Consider the following 17,408-nt stretch of genomic DNA (forward strand, 5'->3'; position numbering starts at 1 on the left):
TATGTTATGTAATGTACTTGTGAGTGAAGCCTTTAACTCTGCAGTTTGTAGCATTTCTATTTCCCTACCTGGGTTTCAAACACTGTCACCTTCACAATTGTTACTGGCTGGTTTAGCACTGCTGTTTTTACATCAATGCTGATTGTTGGCTGTAGGTTTTAATCAGTAATATAGCGATCTCTCTTTCACATTGAGAGAGCTGTGTATTTCTAATGAGCCATTAGGCTGAAGCACACTCTGCCTGTTCCTTAAGAGATGCAGGACATTCAATGATTGAAAAAGCATTGAGATCTCCCCAGTGTTCAGACCAACGTTCTTCCCTCAATCAAATCACCAGAAAGAGATTATCAGGCCATCAGCTCATTGCTTTGTGGGATCTCACTGTGCAACAATTGGTTGCTGCATTAGGTGTTAACCATGGCTCAGTTGGTCGCACTCTCATCTCTGTGTCAGGAACTTGTGGGTTTGAGTCCCACTCCAGAAACTTGAACACAATATTTAAGCTGCCGCTCCCAGCAAACTACAGCGGGAGTGCTGCTCTGGTGGGGGTGCTGCCTTTCAGATGAGGCGTTAAATTGTGGTCCCACTGAGGTCAACATAACTATTTCAAAGAAGAGCAGGAGAGTTATCTCCAGTGTCCCGGTCAATATTTATCCCTCAGTTGACATCCTGACAACAGGTTATCCGGTTATTGTCATTCTGCTGTTTGTGGCAGCTGGCTGTGCTGAAACGAGCTGTGTTATTTCCAACAGTGACTACACATCAAAAATGATACTTTATTGAGAGGAAAACATTTTGGGAGGCCGTTTGAAATGCAATTCCTTTCTGTCAACAGTGTGAATGAGCTTCCAGTGAGTGTGCAGTGGTCTCTCTCTCTATAGGCACAGGGTTATGTGGTGAGTCAGACACATACCTTCCCTGAAAGTGAAATAAACACACTAAATGCTGTCTGTGCTTTCTTTGCTTTCATTCAGTCTGGTAGGAGCATGGTTCTCGTGCAGTGCCTGCTGTGGGCCGCTCTTTGGGTGTGTCAGGCAATAGCAGGACAATGCCCTAAGGAGTGTAACTGTAGCCAGAAACCACCCATCAATCGCACCGAGGTGGACTGTTATCGGCAGGGCCTGAAGACAATGCCAGCAAAGCTGCCTGAGGATTCCTGGGTTCTGAGGATGGGTAAGTAGAGATGGGATTGGATCTCACACTGAGTAGTTATTCTCACACGCGGGTCAGCTGATAACAGCTGGCACAGTTTAATGTTCTCTGGAACAGCACAACAATAGGCCTTATTCATGGTTCTCCTGTCATAACTGATTGAGGATGTTTCTGACGAGTTATATAATCGTGCACAGAGGGTGGCCATTTGGCCCATCATGCCTGTGCCAGCTCTTTGAAACAGCAATCCAATTAGTTTCGCTTCTGCTGCTCTTTTCTTGTTGACTTGCTTATATTTCCTCTTTAATTATTTATCCAATTCCCTATTGACTCTGCTTCTACCTCCCTTTCCAGATCACAGCAACTCATTGTGTGAAACAACTGTCTCCCTGTCTCCCATCTGGTTCTTTTGCCAATTACTTCAGTTCTGTTTCCTCTGTTTACCAGCACTCCTGCCACTGGAAACAATTTTTCCTGAGTTTTGTCATCAGCGTGCCATTCCCGACCACTTCCACTTTCTCTCTTTTTGCCTTTTCCCACGTGATTATAACTCAAATTCTAAGTGTCAGCCGTGTGCATGTAAAATATGTGCGATTAGCGGCGTGGGAAGCTATTTGTTGGTGAAACCCACCACCCGCTGACAATGGGCAGCCGATTAAACAGGGATCACAGCTTTCCTACCCAACTCCATTGCCATTAACGTAAGACTTGAGAGCACAAGGGTGTTTTTGCAAAATTTAACTTCACTAGTAAATATTTCACAGTATGTTGTTTCCAGTTTATTCATGTGAACATCATCATTATTGAGACTAACTTATTCAGAGAGCTAAATGTACTGTTATGCCTCATGGTTGGCAAGCATTGATGGTTCCAGGGGAGTTAGGGGCATTTCTTGTGGAAGAAACAATGCTGTGTTTTGTTGTTCACTCTTTATTGAATGTTCATATTCGTGTCCAGTGTTGTACTCGCCATTTGGTGGAACATGGCTGAACTTGAAGGCTCAGCTGGCCCTCTCCGCGTTGTAAAGGTCATTGTCCAAGAGCAATCTTAGCAGGGAGAATTGAGATGTTGGAGGTGAACTCAAAGTCCTGTAAGAACTCTGCCAGCCATGTATGGAAGTATAATAATTTTCATCATATTTTTCTGGTTTATTGTAAAGTAGGTTTATGGGGGTTGTGTTTTTCTGTTTGTGCACATGATTTAATTACATTTTGTAGCCAAGCAGACTGCAAGTTGAAGTTACCGAAGGAAGTAAGGTGTAGAGGTGTCTTTAAAATGCTAAGTATGTAAACATGGTTGGGGTCTTAGCATGTAAGGTGTGACAGGGATTTGCAGTTTTAGATAGATGAAGGGAGGTTTGAATTTCAAAGAGGTTAATGAGAATATTGGCAACATGAAAATATTCATATGATGAGAAAGGTAAAGTTCCAAAGACACATGGAAACAATGGAATTTACAAATTAAGAAGGTGGAAACAGATATAAAAGAGAACGAGGCTATGTGTCAGGAGAAGGCTTTGTGAGTTCTAACAGAAGAGTGTGAAATAGCCTTAATGAAGCCTCCAGTATTTGTGCATAAGCCTGCTGTCTACAGAAACTGAAGCTGGAGAAAGCCATTTTGAATTCCACTGTCCAGGGTATTGTGTTAATTTGCTGGATCTGTTTAAATTATAAAATCTATTTTTTTGGCTGTTGCCTTAAAGGGGGTGTAACCGGAAGTACTTTTGCAAGTACTGTTTTTTCTGCCTCTCCCAGTGTGTCAGCTGAGTTATTGAGCTGTCTGCTCTGGTTCCATTTCTGGGGTGTGTTGTATTTGTGCATTACAACTGGGGTAGAATTGGGGTGGGGGGGAGGGGGTGAGGGCAATACCGTATTTGGCCCCAGGACCCTTTTGGCAGTCCATCTGCCAGGCCATTCTCCAGCGCCCCACTGTGGGTATGAGGAAAGGATCAAACTTAGCCGTCAATATCCCTATGGTCGGAAGGAATACAGCACTGGCTGTCTAAAGCTGCCCACCTGGGTGGGGTAACTGATGGTGACTGGTGCCCCTGAGACCACACATCAGGAAGAAGTCAATGCTTCAGGAGAAGAGATGGAGTGGAGAGAGCATTAGCGGGCAGGGAAATGGGAATACTGCGAACATTGGTTTGGAATGGATTCTTCCTGTAATTCCCGCCCTAAACCTCTCCACCTCTCTCTCCTGCTCCTGTCTGTTAAATCGATTAAAATATTCTGAGTGTCTAATTTGTAGGGTAGATACCAACAACAATTTGTATTTATATTGCACCTTTAATGGAATAAAAGCCCCGAGCCGTTTCACAGGAGTGTTATAAATCAAAATTTGACCCCGAGCCGCATATGGTGATATTTGGGAAGATGGCTGAAAGCTTTGTCAAAGGGTTAGATTTTAAGGAGTGTCTTAGATGAGGGAAGAGAGGTGGAGAGGTGGACGGAGGGAATGCTGGAGATTAGAGCCTTGGCAGCTATGTCATGGGCGTCCATGATTAAAAAGCCTGACTTAGACAAGCACAGAGGACCTGGAAGGATGTGGGGCTGGACGAGATTCAAAAGTAGGAAGGACGAGGTCCTGGGGGGCACTTGAAAAATGGTTGAAAATAATGAAATCAAAACACTGCTTTACTGGAAGCCAATGTATGAAAGTGAGTACAGCAGCGTTGTGGAACAAGCCTTGGGAAGGGAGGGCTGTCCTAGGAGGAGAGATGAAGTAGAACAGGCCCTATGTTGTCTGGAGTTTAGAACAATGAGAGGCAATATCGCTGAGACATAGGGCAGCATTTTCTGGGGCCCGCTCACTGATGCATAAAATGACACGGGGTGACATTGGGTGGAACTCCCGACATCACCCCGTGTCATTTAGATTTTCAGTTCAGCGGGCGCGCACCTATTAAGGCCATTAAAAAAGCAATTAAAACAATTAATGGACCTGCCCGTCCAACCTTAAGGTTGGCGGACAGGCGAAGAGCCCAGGCGGCCTTCAAAAAATACATGAAACCTCATCCATGGGCAGGATGAGGTTTCATGAGGGATTTAAAATTTGTCTTACATTTTTAATAGAAGTAATTGTTCCAGCTCATGTGACAGTGTCACATGAGGGGACATGTCAATGAATTTTTTCTCATCCTTTATTATCTTTTTAAAAGTAACACTAATCTCCCTGAGGCAGCACTTTGCCTCAGGGAGATCTGTGCGCTCTTTTGCGCGCATGCATGAAAGAGTCCACTCCCGGCTCAGGGAATGCCCCCCCCCCCCCCACCCGCACCCGTACAGGGAATGCATAGCGCTTTCGGGCGGATGTCACGCTGGGCGGGCCTTAATTGGCCCGCCCATGTAAAATGGCGGTGCACCCCCGACCGGGGACGCCGATCAGGAAACTGCCCGCTCACAGCCGCTCCCGCACAACCCCCCTAACTGGGGGAAAATGCTGCCCATATAAACTCTTGGAAGGTTTGTCTGGTGTTATGATCCCAGCTGAGATTACCCCTGGACAAGCCTGATCCCAGAGTGGAACCCCGCTTGATAGATCCTAACTTTTAATTTGTTTGTTTAGATACTCTCATTAGAAATGCAAGCACCTTTTTAAAGTGAAACTAAAACTCCATTTGGCCTTTCTTAACACACACGTACAGAAATGTAAACTTTAAAGCTAAAACCCATTCCTAACAACTACAAATACCAATATAACTTACTTAAACTGTCTCTATTTCCTAACACTGGGTAGATGCTGAGAAGATGTTTCCCTTTACTCAAGAGTCTAGAACATGGAGGCACAGTCTCAGGATAAAGGGTCAATTATTTAGGATTGAAGTGACAAGAAATTCTTCCCTGATAAGGTGGTGAATTACAGAATTGTTACAGTGCAGAAGGTGGCCATTCGGACCATCGTGTCTGTGCTGGCTCTCTGAATGAGCAATTCACCTAGTGCCATTCCCCTGCTTTCTCCCCATAGGCCTGTACATTCTTCCTGCCTTGTAGTAATTCTCTATCCCGAAGGGCTGTGGACACACAATCATTGAGTATCTTCAAGGCCGAGATTGATAAATTTTTGGTCTCTTGAGGGGATATGGGGATCAGGCGTGGGAGTGGAGTTGAGGTCACAGATTATCATATTGAATGGCGGAGCAGGCTTGAGGGGCCATATGTTTCCTCCTGCTCCTATTGGTTATGTTCTTAAAACCTACCTTTTTGACTAAACTTTTGGTCACCTGTCCTAATAACTCCTTATGTGATCCAGTCTCTACTACTGTTTAATAATACTCATGCAAAGCTCCTTTGGATATATGACTATGTAAAGGGTGCTATATAAATATGGATGTGGTTGTTATGTGGAAGGAGGATGGTTAGCTGATTGTATTGACCACTGATGGTATTTCAGAAGTACACTGCTCCAGGAGTACTTGAACATCATGTAGATCTGCACTGGGCTAATGTGTGCTTCTTTTTCAAAGGTCAGAACCAGCTGCAAACCCTTCCTGCTAAACTCCTTCAAGGAATGCCACAAATTGAAAGCATCAATTTTGAGCACAACGCCATCAGATCAATCCATCCTCAGGCCTTCTCTGGTGCCAGCCAACTAATACTGGTTAATCTCCATGGCAACCAACTCACCAGGCTTCCACGAAAGGCCTTCCAGGGTCTGTCCAGGCTTCGCTTCTTGATGCTGGGCCAAAACCATTTTAGTTCCATCAAACCAGGGGCGTTTTACGGCCTCCATAACCTGTCTGACTTGGACATGCCACTAAATGATATCACTTCACTGCCGCCCAATGTCTTCCAGGCTCTGACTGCCCTCAGGATCATGGACTTGGCCTTCAATAAGATCCAGAAGCTTTCTAGCAAATCTTTTACAGGTCTGAGCAAGCTCTACTTTCTGAACCTAGATCACAATAGCATTACTGACATCCCACAAGGAACCTTTAAGCCACTCAGTGGCCTGCAGATGTTAATCATGGACAACAACTTGCTTGGGACCGTCAATGCTGCCAGTTTTGAAGGTTTAGGCAATTTGCAGGAGTTGTACATGAGAAATAATGGTCTGGGCAAGCTTCCAAAAGATATCTTCAAACACACACCCAAACTTACCCAGCTAGCGCTGAGTGGTAATAAACTGAAGTCAATTGACGTGACATCATTCTCGCAGCTACCAGGTAAGAGCACTTCAGCCAGATACTTTCTTTTTAAAGACTCATTAAGAAAGAACAAACAAAAGAAACACAGACAAATAAGCAGCTGTAGGAAGACAGAAAACCTTGAATTTAAAAAGCAATTATCACAGCCTCAGAATGTCCCAATGTGCTCTTCTGTTGATTTAGTTTTTCGAAGTATAGACACTGTTGTAATCCAGGAAACACGGCTACCACTTTACACACAGCAAGTTCCCACAAACTGCAAAGTGAGAATGACCAGATAACCTGTTTTTAGTAATGTTGGTGAAAGAATAAACATCAGCCAGAACACCTGGGTGAAATTTCTTATACTTCAAAATTGTGCTTTGAGATCATTTACACCTGCAGGAGGCAAATGGGCCTTGGTATAAAGTCTCATCCAAAACAGGCAGACAGTTCCAAAGTTGCAAAACCCTCTGAGAGAAAAAGATTCTCCTCATTTCTGTCCTCAGTACTGACCCTCTGACAGTGCAGCACTCCCTCAGTACTGACCCTCCTCTGACAGTGCGGCACTCCCTCAGTACTGACCCTCTGACAGTGCGGCACTTCCTCAGTACTGACCCTCTGACAGTGCGGCACTCCCTCAGTACTGACCCTCTGACAGTGCAGCACTCGCTCAGTACTGACCCTCTGACTGTGCAGCACTCCCTCAGTTCTGACCCTCTGACAGGGCTCTGTTCCCTCAGTACTGACCCTTTGACAGTGCAGCACTCCCTCAGTACTGAGCTTCAGACAGTGCAGCACTCCCTCAGTATTGACCCTCTGACAGTGCAGCACTCCCTCAGTACTGAGCTTCAGACAGTGCAGCACTCCCTCAGTATTGACCCTCTGACAGTGCTGCACTCCCAAGCACTGATCCTGTCACAGTGCGGCACTCCCTCAGTACTGACCCTCTAACAGTGCAGCACCCCCTCAGCACTGATCTTCTGACAGTGCAGCACTCCCTCAATACTGACCCTCCGACAGTGCGGTACACCCTCAGTACTGACCCTCTGACAGTGCATCACTCCCTCAGTACTGACCCTCTGACAGTGCAGCACTCCCTCAGTACTGACCCTCTGACAGTGCAGCACTCTCTCAGTTCTGACCCTCTGACAGGGCTCCGTTCCTTCAGTACTGACCCTCTCACAGTGCAGCACTCCCTCAGTATTGACCCTCTGACAGTGCAGCACTCCCTCAGTACTGACCCTCTGACAGTGCAGCATTCCCTCAGTACTGACCTTCTGACAGTGCATCACTCCCTCAGTACTGACCCTCTGACAGTGCAGCACTCCCTCAGCACTGACTCTCCGGCAGTGCGGCACTCCTTTAGTACTGACCCTCAGACAGTGCTGCACTCCCAAGCACTGATCCTCTGACAGTGCAGCACCCCCTCAGCACTGATCCTCTGACAGTGCAGCACTCCCTCAGTACTGACCCTCTGACAGTGCAGCACACCCTCAGTACTGACCCTCTGACAGGGCTCCGTTCCCTCAGTACTGACCCTCTGACAGTGCAGCATTCCCTCAGTACTGACCCTCTGACAGTGCAGCATTCCCTCAGTACTGACCCTCTGACAGTGCAGCATTCCCTCAGTACTGACCCTCTGACAGTGCAGCACTCCCTCAGTACTGACCCTCTGACAGTGCGGCACTCCCTCAGTACTGACCCTCTGACAGTGCAGCACTCCCTCAGTACTGACCCTCTGACAGTGCGGCACTCCCTCAGTACTGACCCTCTGACAGGGCTCCGTTCCCTCAGTACTGACCCTCTGACAGGGCTCCGTTCCCTCAGTACTGACCCTCTGACAGTGCAGCACTCCCTCAGTACTGACCCTCTGACAGTGCAGCACTCCCTCAGTACTGACCCTCTGGCAGTGCAGTACTCCCTCAGTACTGTCCCTCTGACAGTGCAGCACTCCCTCAGTACTGACCCTCTGACAGGGCTCCGTTCCCTCAGTACTGACCCTCTAACAGTGCAGCGCTCCCTCAGTACTGACCCTCTGACAGTGCAGCACTCCCTCAGCACTGACCCTCTGACAGTGCAGCACTCCCTCAGTACTGACCCTCTGACAGTGCAGCACTCCCTCAGCACTGACCCTCTGACAGGGCTCCGTTCCCTCAGTACTGACACTCTGACAGTGCAGCACTCCCTCAGTACTGACCCTCTGACAGTGCAGCATTCCCTCAGTACTGACCCTCTGACAGTGCAGCACTCCCTCAGTACTGACCCTCTGACAGGGCTCCGTTCCCTCAGTACTGACCCTCTGACAGGGCTCCGTTCCCTCAGTACTGACCCTCTGACAGTGCAGCACTCCCTCAGTACTGACCCTCTGACAGTGCAGCACTCCCTCAGTACTGACCCTCTGACAGTGCAGCACTCCCTCAGTACTGACTCTCTGACAGTGCAGCACTCCCTCAGTACTGACCCTCTGACTGTGCATCACTCCCTCAGTACTGACCCTCTGACAGGGCTCCGTTCCCTCAGTACTGATCCTCTGACAGTGCAGCACTCCCTCAGTACTGACCCTCTGACATCGCAGCACTCCCTCAGTAATGACCCTCTGACAGTGCAGCACTCCCTCAGTACTGACCCTCTGACAGTGCAGCACACCATCAGTACTGACCCTCTGACAGTGCAGCATTCCCTCAGTACTGACCCTCTGACAGTGCAGCATTCCCTCAGTACTGACCCTCTGACAGTGCAGCATTCCCTCAGTACTGACCCTCTGACAGTGCAGCACTCCCTCAGTACTGACCCTCTGACAGTGCAGCACTCCCTCAGTACTGACCCTCTGACAGTGCGGCACTCCCTCAGTACTGACCCTCTGACAGTGCAGCACTCCCTCAGTACTGACCCTCTGACAGTGCGGCACTCCCTCAGTACTGACCCTCTGACAGTGCAGCACTCCCTCAGTACTGACCCTCTGACAGTGCAGCACTCCCTCAGTACTGACCCTCTGACAGTGCAGCATTCCCTCAGTACTGACCCTCTGACAGTGCAGCACTCCCTCAGTACTGACCCTCTGACATCGCAGCACTCCCTCAGTAATGACCCTCTGACAGTGCAGCACTCCCTCAGTACTGACCCTCTGACAGTGCAGCACACCATCAGTACTGACCCTCTGACAGTGCAGCATTCCCTCAGTACTGACCCTCTGACAGTGCAGCATTCCCTCAGTACTGACCCTCTGACAGTGCAGCATTCCCTCAGTACTGACCCTCTGACAGTGCAGCACTCCCTCAGTACTGACCCTCTGACAGTGCAGCACTCCCTCAGTACTGACCCTCTGACAGTGCGGCACTCCCTCAGTACTGACCCTCTGACAGTGCAGCACTCCCTCAGTACTGACCCTCTGACAGTGCGGCACTCCCTCAGTACTGACCCTCTGACAGGGCTCCGTTCCCTCAGTACTGACCCTCTGACAGGGCTCCGTTCCCTCAGTACTGACCCTCTGACAGTGCAGCACTCCCTCAGTACTGACCCTCTGACAGTGCAGCACTCCCTCAGTACTGTCCCTCTGACAGGGCTCCGTTCCCTCAGTACTGACCCTCTGACAGGGCTCCGTTCCCTCAGTATTGACCCTCTGACAGGGCTCCGTTCCCTCAGTACTGACCCTCTGACAGTGCAGCACTCCCTCAGTACTGACCCTCTGACAGTGCAGCACTCCCTCAGTACTGTCCCTCTGACAGGGCTCCGTTCCCTCAGTACTGACCCTCTGACAGGGCACCGTTCCCTCAGTACTGACCCTCTGACTGTGCATCACTCCCTCAGTACTGACCCTCTGACAGTGCAGCACTCCCTCAGTACTGACCCTCTGACAGTGCAGCACTCCCTCAGTACTGACCCTCTGACATCGCAGCACTCCCTCAGTAATGACCCTCTGACAGTGCAGCACTCCCTCAGTACTGACCCTCTGACAGTGCAGCACTCCCTCAGTACTGACCCTCTGACAGTGCGGCACTCCCTCAGTACTGACCCTCTGACAGTGCAGCACTCCCTCAGTACTGACCCTCTGACAGTGCGGCACTCCCTCAGTACTGACCCTCTGACAGTGCAGCACTCCCTCAGTACTGACCCTCTGACAGTGCGGCACTCCCTCAGTACTGACCCTCTGACAGGGCTCCGTTCCCTCAGTACTGACCCTCTGACAGGGCTCCGTTCCCTCAGTACTGACCCTCTGACAGTGCAGCACTCCCTCAGTACTGACCCTCTGACAGGGCTCCGTTCCCTCAGTACTGACCCTCTGACAGGGCTCCGTTCCCTCAGTACTGACCCTCTGACAGGGCTCCGTTCCCTCAGTACTGACCCTCTGACAGGTCTCCGTTCCCTCAGTACTGACCCTCTGACAGGGCTCCGTTCCCTCAGTACTGACCCTCTGACTGTGCATCACTCCCTCAGTACTGACCCTCTGACAGTGCAGCACTCCCTCAGTACTGACCCTCTGACAGTGCAGCACTCCCTCAGTACTGTCCCTCTGACAGGGCTCCGTTCCCTCAGTACTGACCCTCTGACAGGGCTCCGTTCCCTCAGTATTGACCCTCTGACAGGGCTCCGTTCCCTCAGTACTGACCCTCTGACAGTGCAGCACTCCCTCAGTACTGACCCTCTGACAGTGCAGCACTCCCTCAGTACTGTCCCTCTGACAGGGCTCCGTTCCCTCAGTACTGACCCTCTGACAGGGCACCGTTCCCTCAGTACTGACCCTCTGACTGTGCATCACTCCCTCAGTACTGACCCTCTGACAGTGCAGCACTCCCTCAGTACTGACCCTCTGACAGTGCAGCACTCCCTCAGTACTGACCCTCTGACATCGCAGCACTCCCTCAGTAATGACCCTCTGACAGTGCAGCACTCCCTCAGTACTGACCCTCTGACAGTGCAGCACTCCCTCAGTACTGACCCTCTGACAGTGCGGCACTCCCTCAGTACTGACCCTCTGACAGTGCAGCACTCCCTCAGTACTGACCCTCTGACAGTGCGGCACTCCCTCAGTACTGACCCTCTGACAGTGCAGCACTCCCTCAGTACTGACCCTCTGACAGTGCGGCACTCCCTCAGTACTGACCCTCTGACAGGGCTCCGTTCCCTCAGTACTGACCCTCTGACAGGGCTCCGTTCCCTCAGTACTGACCCTCTGACAGTGCAGCACTCCCTCAGTACTGACCCTCTGACAGGGCTCCGTTCCCTCAGTACTGACCCTCTGACAGGGCTCCGTTCCCTCAGTACTGACCCTCTGACAGGGCTCCGTTCCCTCAGTACTGACCCTCTGACAGGTCTCCGTTCCCTCAGTACTGACCCTCTGACAGGGCTCCGTTCCCTCAGTACTGACCCTCTGACTGTGCATCACTCCCTCAGTACTGACCCTCTGACAGTGCAGCACTCCCTCAGTACTGTCCCTCTGACAGGGCTCCGTTCCCTCAGTACTGACCCTCTGACAGGGCTCCGTTCCCTCAGTATTGACCCTCTGACAGGGCTCCGTTCCCTCAGTACTGACCCTCTGACAGGGCTCCGTTCCCTCAGTACTGACCCTCTGACAGGTCTCCGTTCCCTCAGTACTGACCCTCTGACAGGGCTCCGTTCCCTCAGTACTGACCCTCTGACAGTGCAGCACTCCCTCAGTACTGACCCTCTGACAGTGCAGCACTCCCTCAGTACTGACCCTCTGACAGTGCAGCACTCCCTCAGTACTGACTCTCTGACAGTGCAGCACTCCCTCAGTACTGACCCTCTGACTGTGCATCACTCCCTCAGTACTGACCCTCTGACAGGGCTCCGTTCCCTCAGTACTGATCCTCTGACAGTGCAGCACTCCCTCAGTACTGACCCTCTGACATCGCAGCACTCCCTCAGTAATGACCCTCTGACAGTGCAGCACTCCCTCAGTACTGACCCTCTGACAGTGCAGCACACCATCAGTACTGACCCTCTGACAGTGCAGCATTCCCTCAGTACTGACCCTCTGACAGTGCAGCATTCCCTCAGTACTGACCCTCTGACAGTGCAGCATTCCCTCAGTACTGACCCTCTGACAGTGCAGCACTCCCTCAGTACTGACCCTCTGACAGTGCAGCACTCCCTCAGTACTGACCCTCTGACAGTGCGGCACTCCCTCAGTACTGACCCTCTGACAGTGCAGCACTCCCTCAGTACTGACCCTCTGACAGTGCGGCACTCCCTCAGTACTGACCCTCTGACAGGGCTCCGTTCCCTCAGTACTGACCCTCTGACAGGGCTCCGTTCCCTCAGTACTGACCCTCTGACAGTGCAGCACTCCCTCAGTACTGACCCTCTGACAGTGCAGCACTCCCTCAGTACTGTCCCTCTGACAGGGCTCCGTTCCCTCAGTACTGACCCTCTGACAGGGCTCCGTTCCCTCAGTATTGACCCTCTGACAGGGCTCCGTTCCCTCAGTACTGACCCTCTGACAGTGCAGCACTCCCTCAGTACTGACCCTCTGACAGTGCAGCACTCCCTCAGTACTGTCCCTCTGACAGGGCTCCGTTCCCTCAGTACTGACCCTCTGACAGGGCTCCGTTCCCTCAGTACTGACCCTCTGACTGTGCATCACTCCCTCAGTACTGACCCTCTGACAGTGCAGCACTCCCTCAGTACTGACCCTCTGACAGTGCAGCACTCCCTCAGTACTGACCCTCTGACATCGCAGCACTCCCTCAGTAATGACCCTCTGACAGTGCAGCACTCCCTCAGTACTGACCCTCTGACAGTGCAGCACTCCCTCAGTACTGACCCTCTGACAGTGCGGCACTCCCTCAGTACTGACCCTCTGACAGTGCAGCACTCCCTCAGTACTGACCCTCTGACAGTGCGGCACTCCCTCAGTACTGACCCTCTGACAGTGCAGCACTCCCTCAGTACTGACCCTCTGACAGTGCGGCACTCCCTCAGTACTGACCCTCTGACAGGGCTCCGTTCCCTCAGTACTGACCCTCTGACAGTGCAGCACTCCCTCAGTACTGACCCTCTGACAGGGCTCCGTTCCCTCAGTACTGACCCTCTGACAGGTCTCCGTTCCCTCAGTACTGACCCTCTGACAGGGCTCCGTTCCCTCAGTACTGACCCTCTGACTGTGCATCACTCCCTCAGTACTGACCCTCTGACAGTGCAGCACTCCCTCAGTACTGTCCCTCTGACAGGGCTCCGTTCCCTCTGTACTGACCCTCTGACAGGGCTCCGTTCCCTCAGTATTGACCCTCTGACAGGGCTCCGTTCCCTCAGTACTGACCCTCTGACAGGGCTCCGTTCCCTCAGTACTGACCCTCTGACTGTGCATCACTCCCTCAGTACTGACCCTCTGACAGTGCAGCACTCCCTCAGTACTGACCCTCTGACAGTGCAGCACTCCCTCAGTACTGACCCTCTGACATCGCAGCACTCCCTCAGTACTGACCCTCTGACAGTGCAGCACACCCTCAGTACTGACCCTCTGACAGTGCAGCATTCCCTCAGTACTGACCCTCTGACAGTGCAGCATTCCCTCAGTACTGACCCTCTGACAGTGCAGCATTCCCTCAGTACTGACCCTCTGACAGTGCAGCACTCCCTCAGTACTGACCCTCTGACAGTGCGGCACTCCCTCAGTACTGACCCTCTGACAGGGCTCCGTTCCCTCAGTACTGACCCTCTGACAGTGCGGCACTCCCTCAGTACTGACCCTCTGACAGGGCTCCGTTCCCTCAGTACTGACCCTCTGACAGGGCTCCGTTCCCTCAGTACTGACCATCTGACAGTGCAGCACTCCCTCAGTACTGACCCTCTGACAGGGCTCCGTTCCCTCAGTACTGACCCTCTGACAGGGCTCCGTTCCCTCAGTACTGACCCTCTGACAGGGCTCCGTTCCCTCAGTACTGACCCTCTGACAGGGCTCCGTTCCCTCATTACTGACCCTCTGACAGGGCTCCGTTCCCTCAGTGCTTCACTGAACAGTCAGCTTGGATTATGTGCTCAATTATCCAGAATTGGTCTTGAACCCACGATGCTTCTAACTCAAGAGGTGTTTGTGCAACTGCTGGGCTTCTGCTGATGCCCAAGTGTTTACTTCAGTACTCGAATTTCTTCCTTGACCAAATCTCTAAGTGCGGCTCCTTTTAGTTTCCATAACTCATACCTGCTGAACACTGGTTTGTTCAGCCTCCCCCAGCCTTACACTCCTCCCGAGAATCCGACTCTTGTCAATCCGGCCTCTTGCATATTCCTGATTTTACCTGCTTCATGATTGCACTTTTCGCAATCTAGACTCTGAGCTTTGGAATTCCCTTCCCAACCCGCTCTGCCTCTCCGCCTCTCACTGCCCCTTGGATATGCCACTGAAAACCTACCCTTTGGGTCACCTGCCCGAATTAGATCAGTCCGAGAGTTCATTTGGTGCTCTCTGTGATTAATTACAGATTTATTTATTTGGTGCTTATTCCCAAAGTAATTTCACATAATTAGTAAGCTCCTGAAATGCATCTTTTAAAAACTTATTATTTTGCTAAAGGGAACTTGCAGAGGAATGTTTTCGACTGACACTGTGCTTGAAGTTTTATTTTATCAAAACAACAAACAACATGTTGTTTGAGAGATGGAGATGAATGCCTGATGTGAGGGCCTTCACTCCTTTTGGTGATCGCTCCCATCATTGTAATGCTGGAACTGCAATGAGTTTCAAATGGGAAACAAAGAGTAGGGAGGCAGGGCCTCAGGGAGTGATGTCGAGATGGGTGGAAGTGGAAGGAAGCTGCTGAGGCTGACAGTCAATTGGAAATTTCAAAACTAATATTGATAGGTTCATCTAGGCAAGTGTATTAAGGATTAGGGAACCAAGGCAGGTAAATGGAGTTAAGAGGCAGGTCAGCTGTGATCTAATTGAATAGTAGAACAGGTTTGAGGGGCTGAATGGTCTCCCCTGCTCCTTTGTCCCTATGCTAGGATTTGGAAATATTGAGTGTTTTGGAAAGGATGAGGAGCTTAATTTTAACAGATCACACAGAGAGTCCCCTTGTTAGCATTTTAGAACTGATCACTGCAGTGTCCACTTGTTTCTGGTTTACACGTGCACAGCTGAAACTCTTTGTTATGCTGGAGGAGCCCACACTATAGAGGGACCAACAAGCACAGAAAAATATTCGCAGTAACGTTAATAATCAATAAACCATTCTTTACCCATGTGCGCTGAGAATGTGGAACTCACAACTACATTGAGGAGATGCGCTGAATAGTATCTTCATTAGGTTTCTATCCAAAGGCAGGTCTGACCCATCGCTCTGCATCTCAGTAAGAGATAGGACATGGAGGCAGCTCCCAAACCCAGCCGAGCCAGAACAATGATTGAATCCGGGGCTCCGAGCTCCAAACTGATCCAGACACTAAACCAAGAGGCAGCATCGCACCCCAGGGCTGGAACCACACCAACAACACCCACATCCTGGACACCTCCCACAACCCCCGCCCACTCACCCTCACCCCACACACCTTAAACACCACCTACACCCCACACCTCCTCACACACCCTGACCATCCGCTACACCCCACAGCTCCTCACACACACTACACACTCCCTACAGCCCACACCTCACACACCCTACACCTCCCAACACCCCACAACTCCTCACACACCCTACACCCCCCTACAACCCACACCTCCTCACACTCCCTACACCCCCCTACACCCCACACCTCCTCACACTCCCTACACCCCCCTACATCCCACACCTCCTCACACGCCCTACACCCCCCTACATCCCACACCTCCTCACACGCCCTACACCCCCCTACAACTCACACATCTCCTTACACACCCTACACTCCCTACAACCCACACCTCCTCACACACCCTACACTCCCCTACACCCCACACCTCCTCACACACCCTCACACATCCGAAACACCCCCTACACCCCACACCTCCTCACACTCCCTACACCCCCCTACACCCCACAGCTCCTCACACACCCGAAACACCCCCTACACCCCACACCTCCTCACACTCCCTACACCCCCCTACACCCCACAGCTCCTCACACACCCGAAACACCCCCTACACCCCACACCTCCTCACACCCCCTACACAGCACCTACACACCACACCTCCTCACAGAGCCTAACAATCCCCTACAGCCCCCACCACCTCACACACCCTACACCTCCCTACACCCCACACCTCCTCACACACCCTACAACCCCCTACACCCCACACCTCCTCACACCCTAACCATCCCCTACACCCCACACCTCCTCAGACGCCCTACACCCCCTACACCCCACACCTCCTCACACACCTTACACGCCCCTACACCCCACACCTCCTCACACACCCTACACCCCCTACACCCCACACCTCCTCACACACCTTACAACCCCCCTACACCCCACACCTCCTCACATACCCTACAACCCCCTACATCACACACCTCCTCACACACCCTACACCACCCCTACACCCCTCACCTGCTCAAACACCCTACACCTCCTCACACACCCTACACACCCCCTACACCCCACAGCTCCTCATACACCCTACACCTCCCTACACCCCACACTTCCTCACACACCTTACACCCCCCTGCACCCAACACCTCCTCACACAGCCTACACCCCCGCTATGCCCCACACCTCCTCACACACCCTACACACCCATACATCCCACACCGCCTCACACACCCTACACCCGCAATACACCCCAACCTCCTCACACACCCTACACCCCCTACACCCCACACTTCCTCACACACCTTACACCCCCCTGCACCCAACACCTCCTCACACAGCCCACTATGCCCCACACCTCCTCACACACCCTACACACCCATACATCCCACACCTCCTCACACACCCTACACTCCCCCCTACACCCCACTCCTCCTCACACATCCTACACAACCCCCTACACCCCACACCTCCTCACACACCTTGCACACTCACTACACCCCACACCTCCTCACAACCCCTACGCCCCCCTAAACCCCACACCTCCTCACACACCCTACAACCCCCCTACATCCCACACCTTCTCACACACCCTACACTCCCTACACCCCACACCTCCTCACACACCCTACACCACCCCTAGACCAAACACCTCCTCACACACCCT

The 17,408-nt window shown here is 51.7% G+C and overlaps 1 protein-coding gene across 1 annotated transcript in view; it reads left to right on the forward strand.

The window, feature by feature from the left end:
- Positions 1-986: 986 nt before the first annotated feature.
- LOC144673608 (uncharacterized) overlaps positions 987-17,408 on the forward strand; it is a 31,074-nt gene continuing 14,652 nt past the window's right edge. The window contains exons 1-2 of the mRNA XM_078535358.1: positions 987-1,173; positions 5,618-6,316. Coding sequence (XP_078391484.1) covers positions 987-1,173; positions 5,618-6,316 — 886 coding nt within the window. The remainder of the gene's footprint in view (positions 1,174-5,617; positions 6,317-17,408) is intronic.

The sequence above is a fragment of the Cetorhinus maximus genome, unplaced genomic scaffold (assembly GCF_964194155.1).
Source record: "Cetorhinus maximus unplaced genomic scaffold, sCetMax3.hap1.1 HAP1_SCAFFOLD_401, whole genome shotgun sequence".
NCBI classification, from domain to species: Eukaryota; Metazoa; Chordata; class Chondrichthyes; order Lamniformes; family Cetorhinidae; genus Cetorhinus; species Cetorhinus maximus.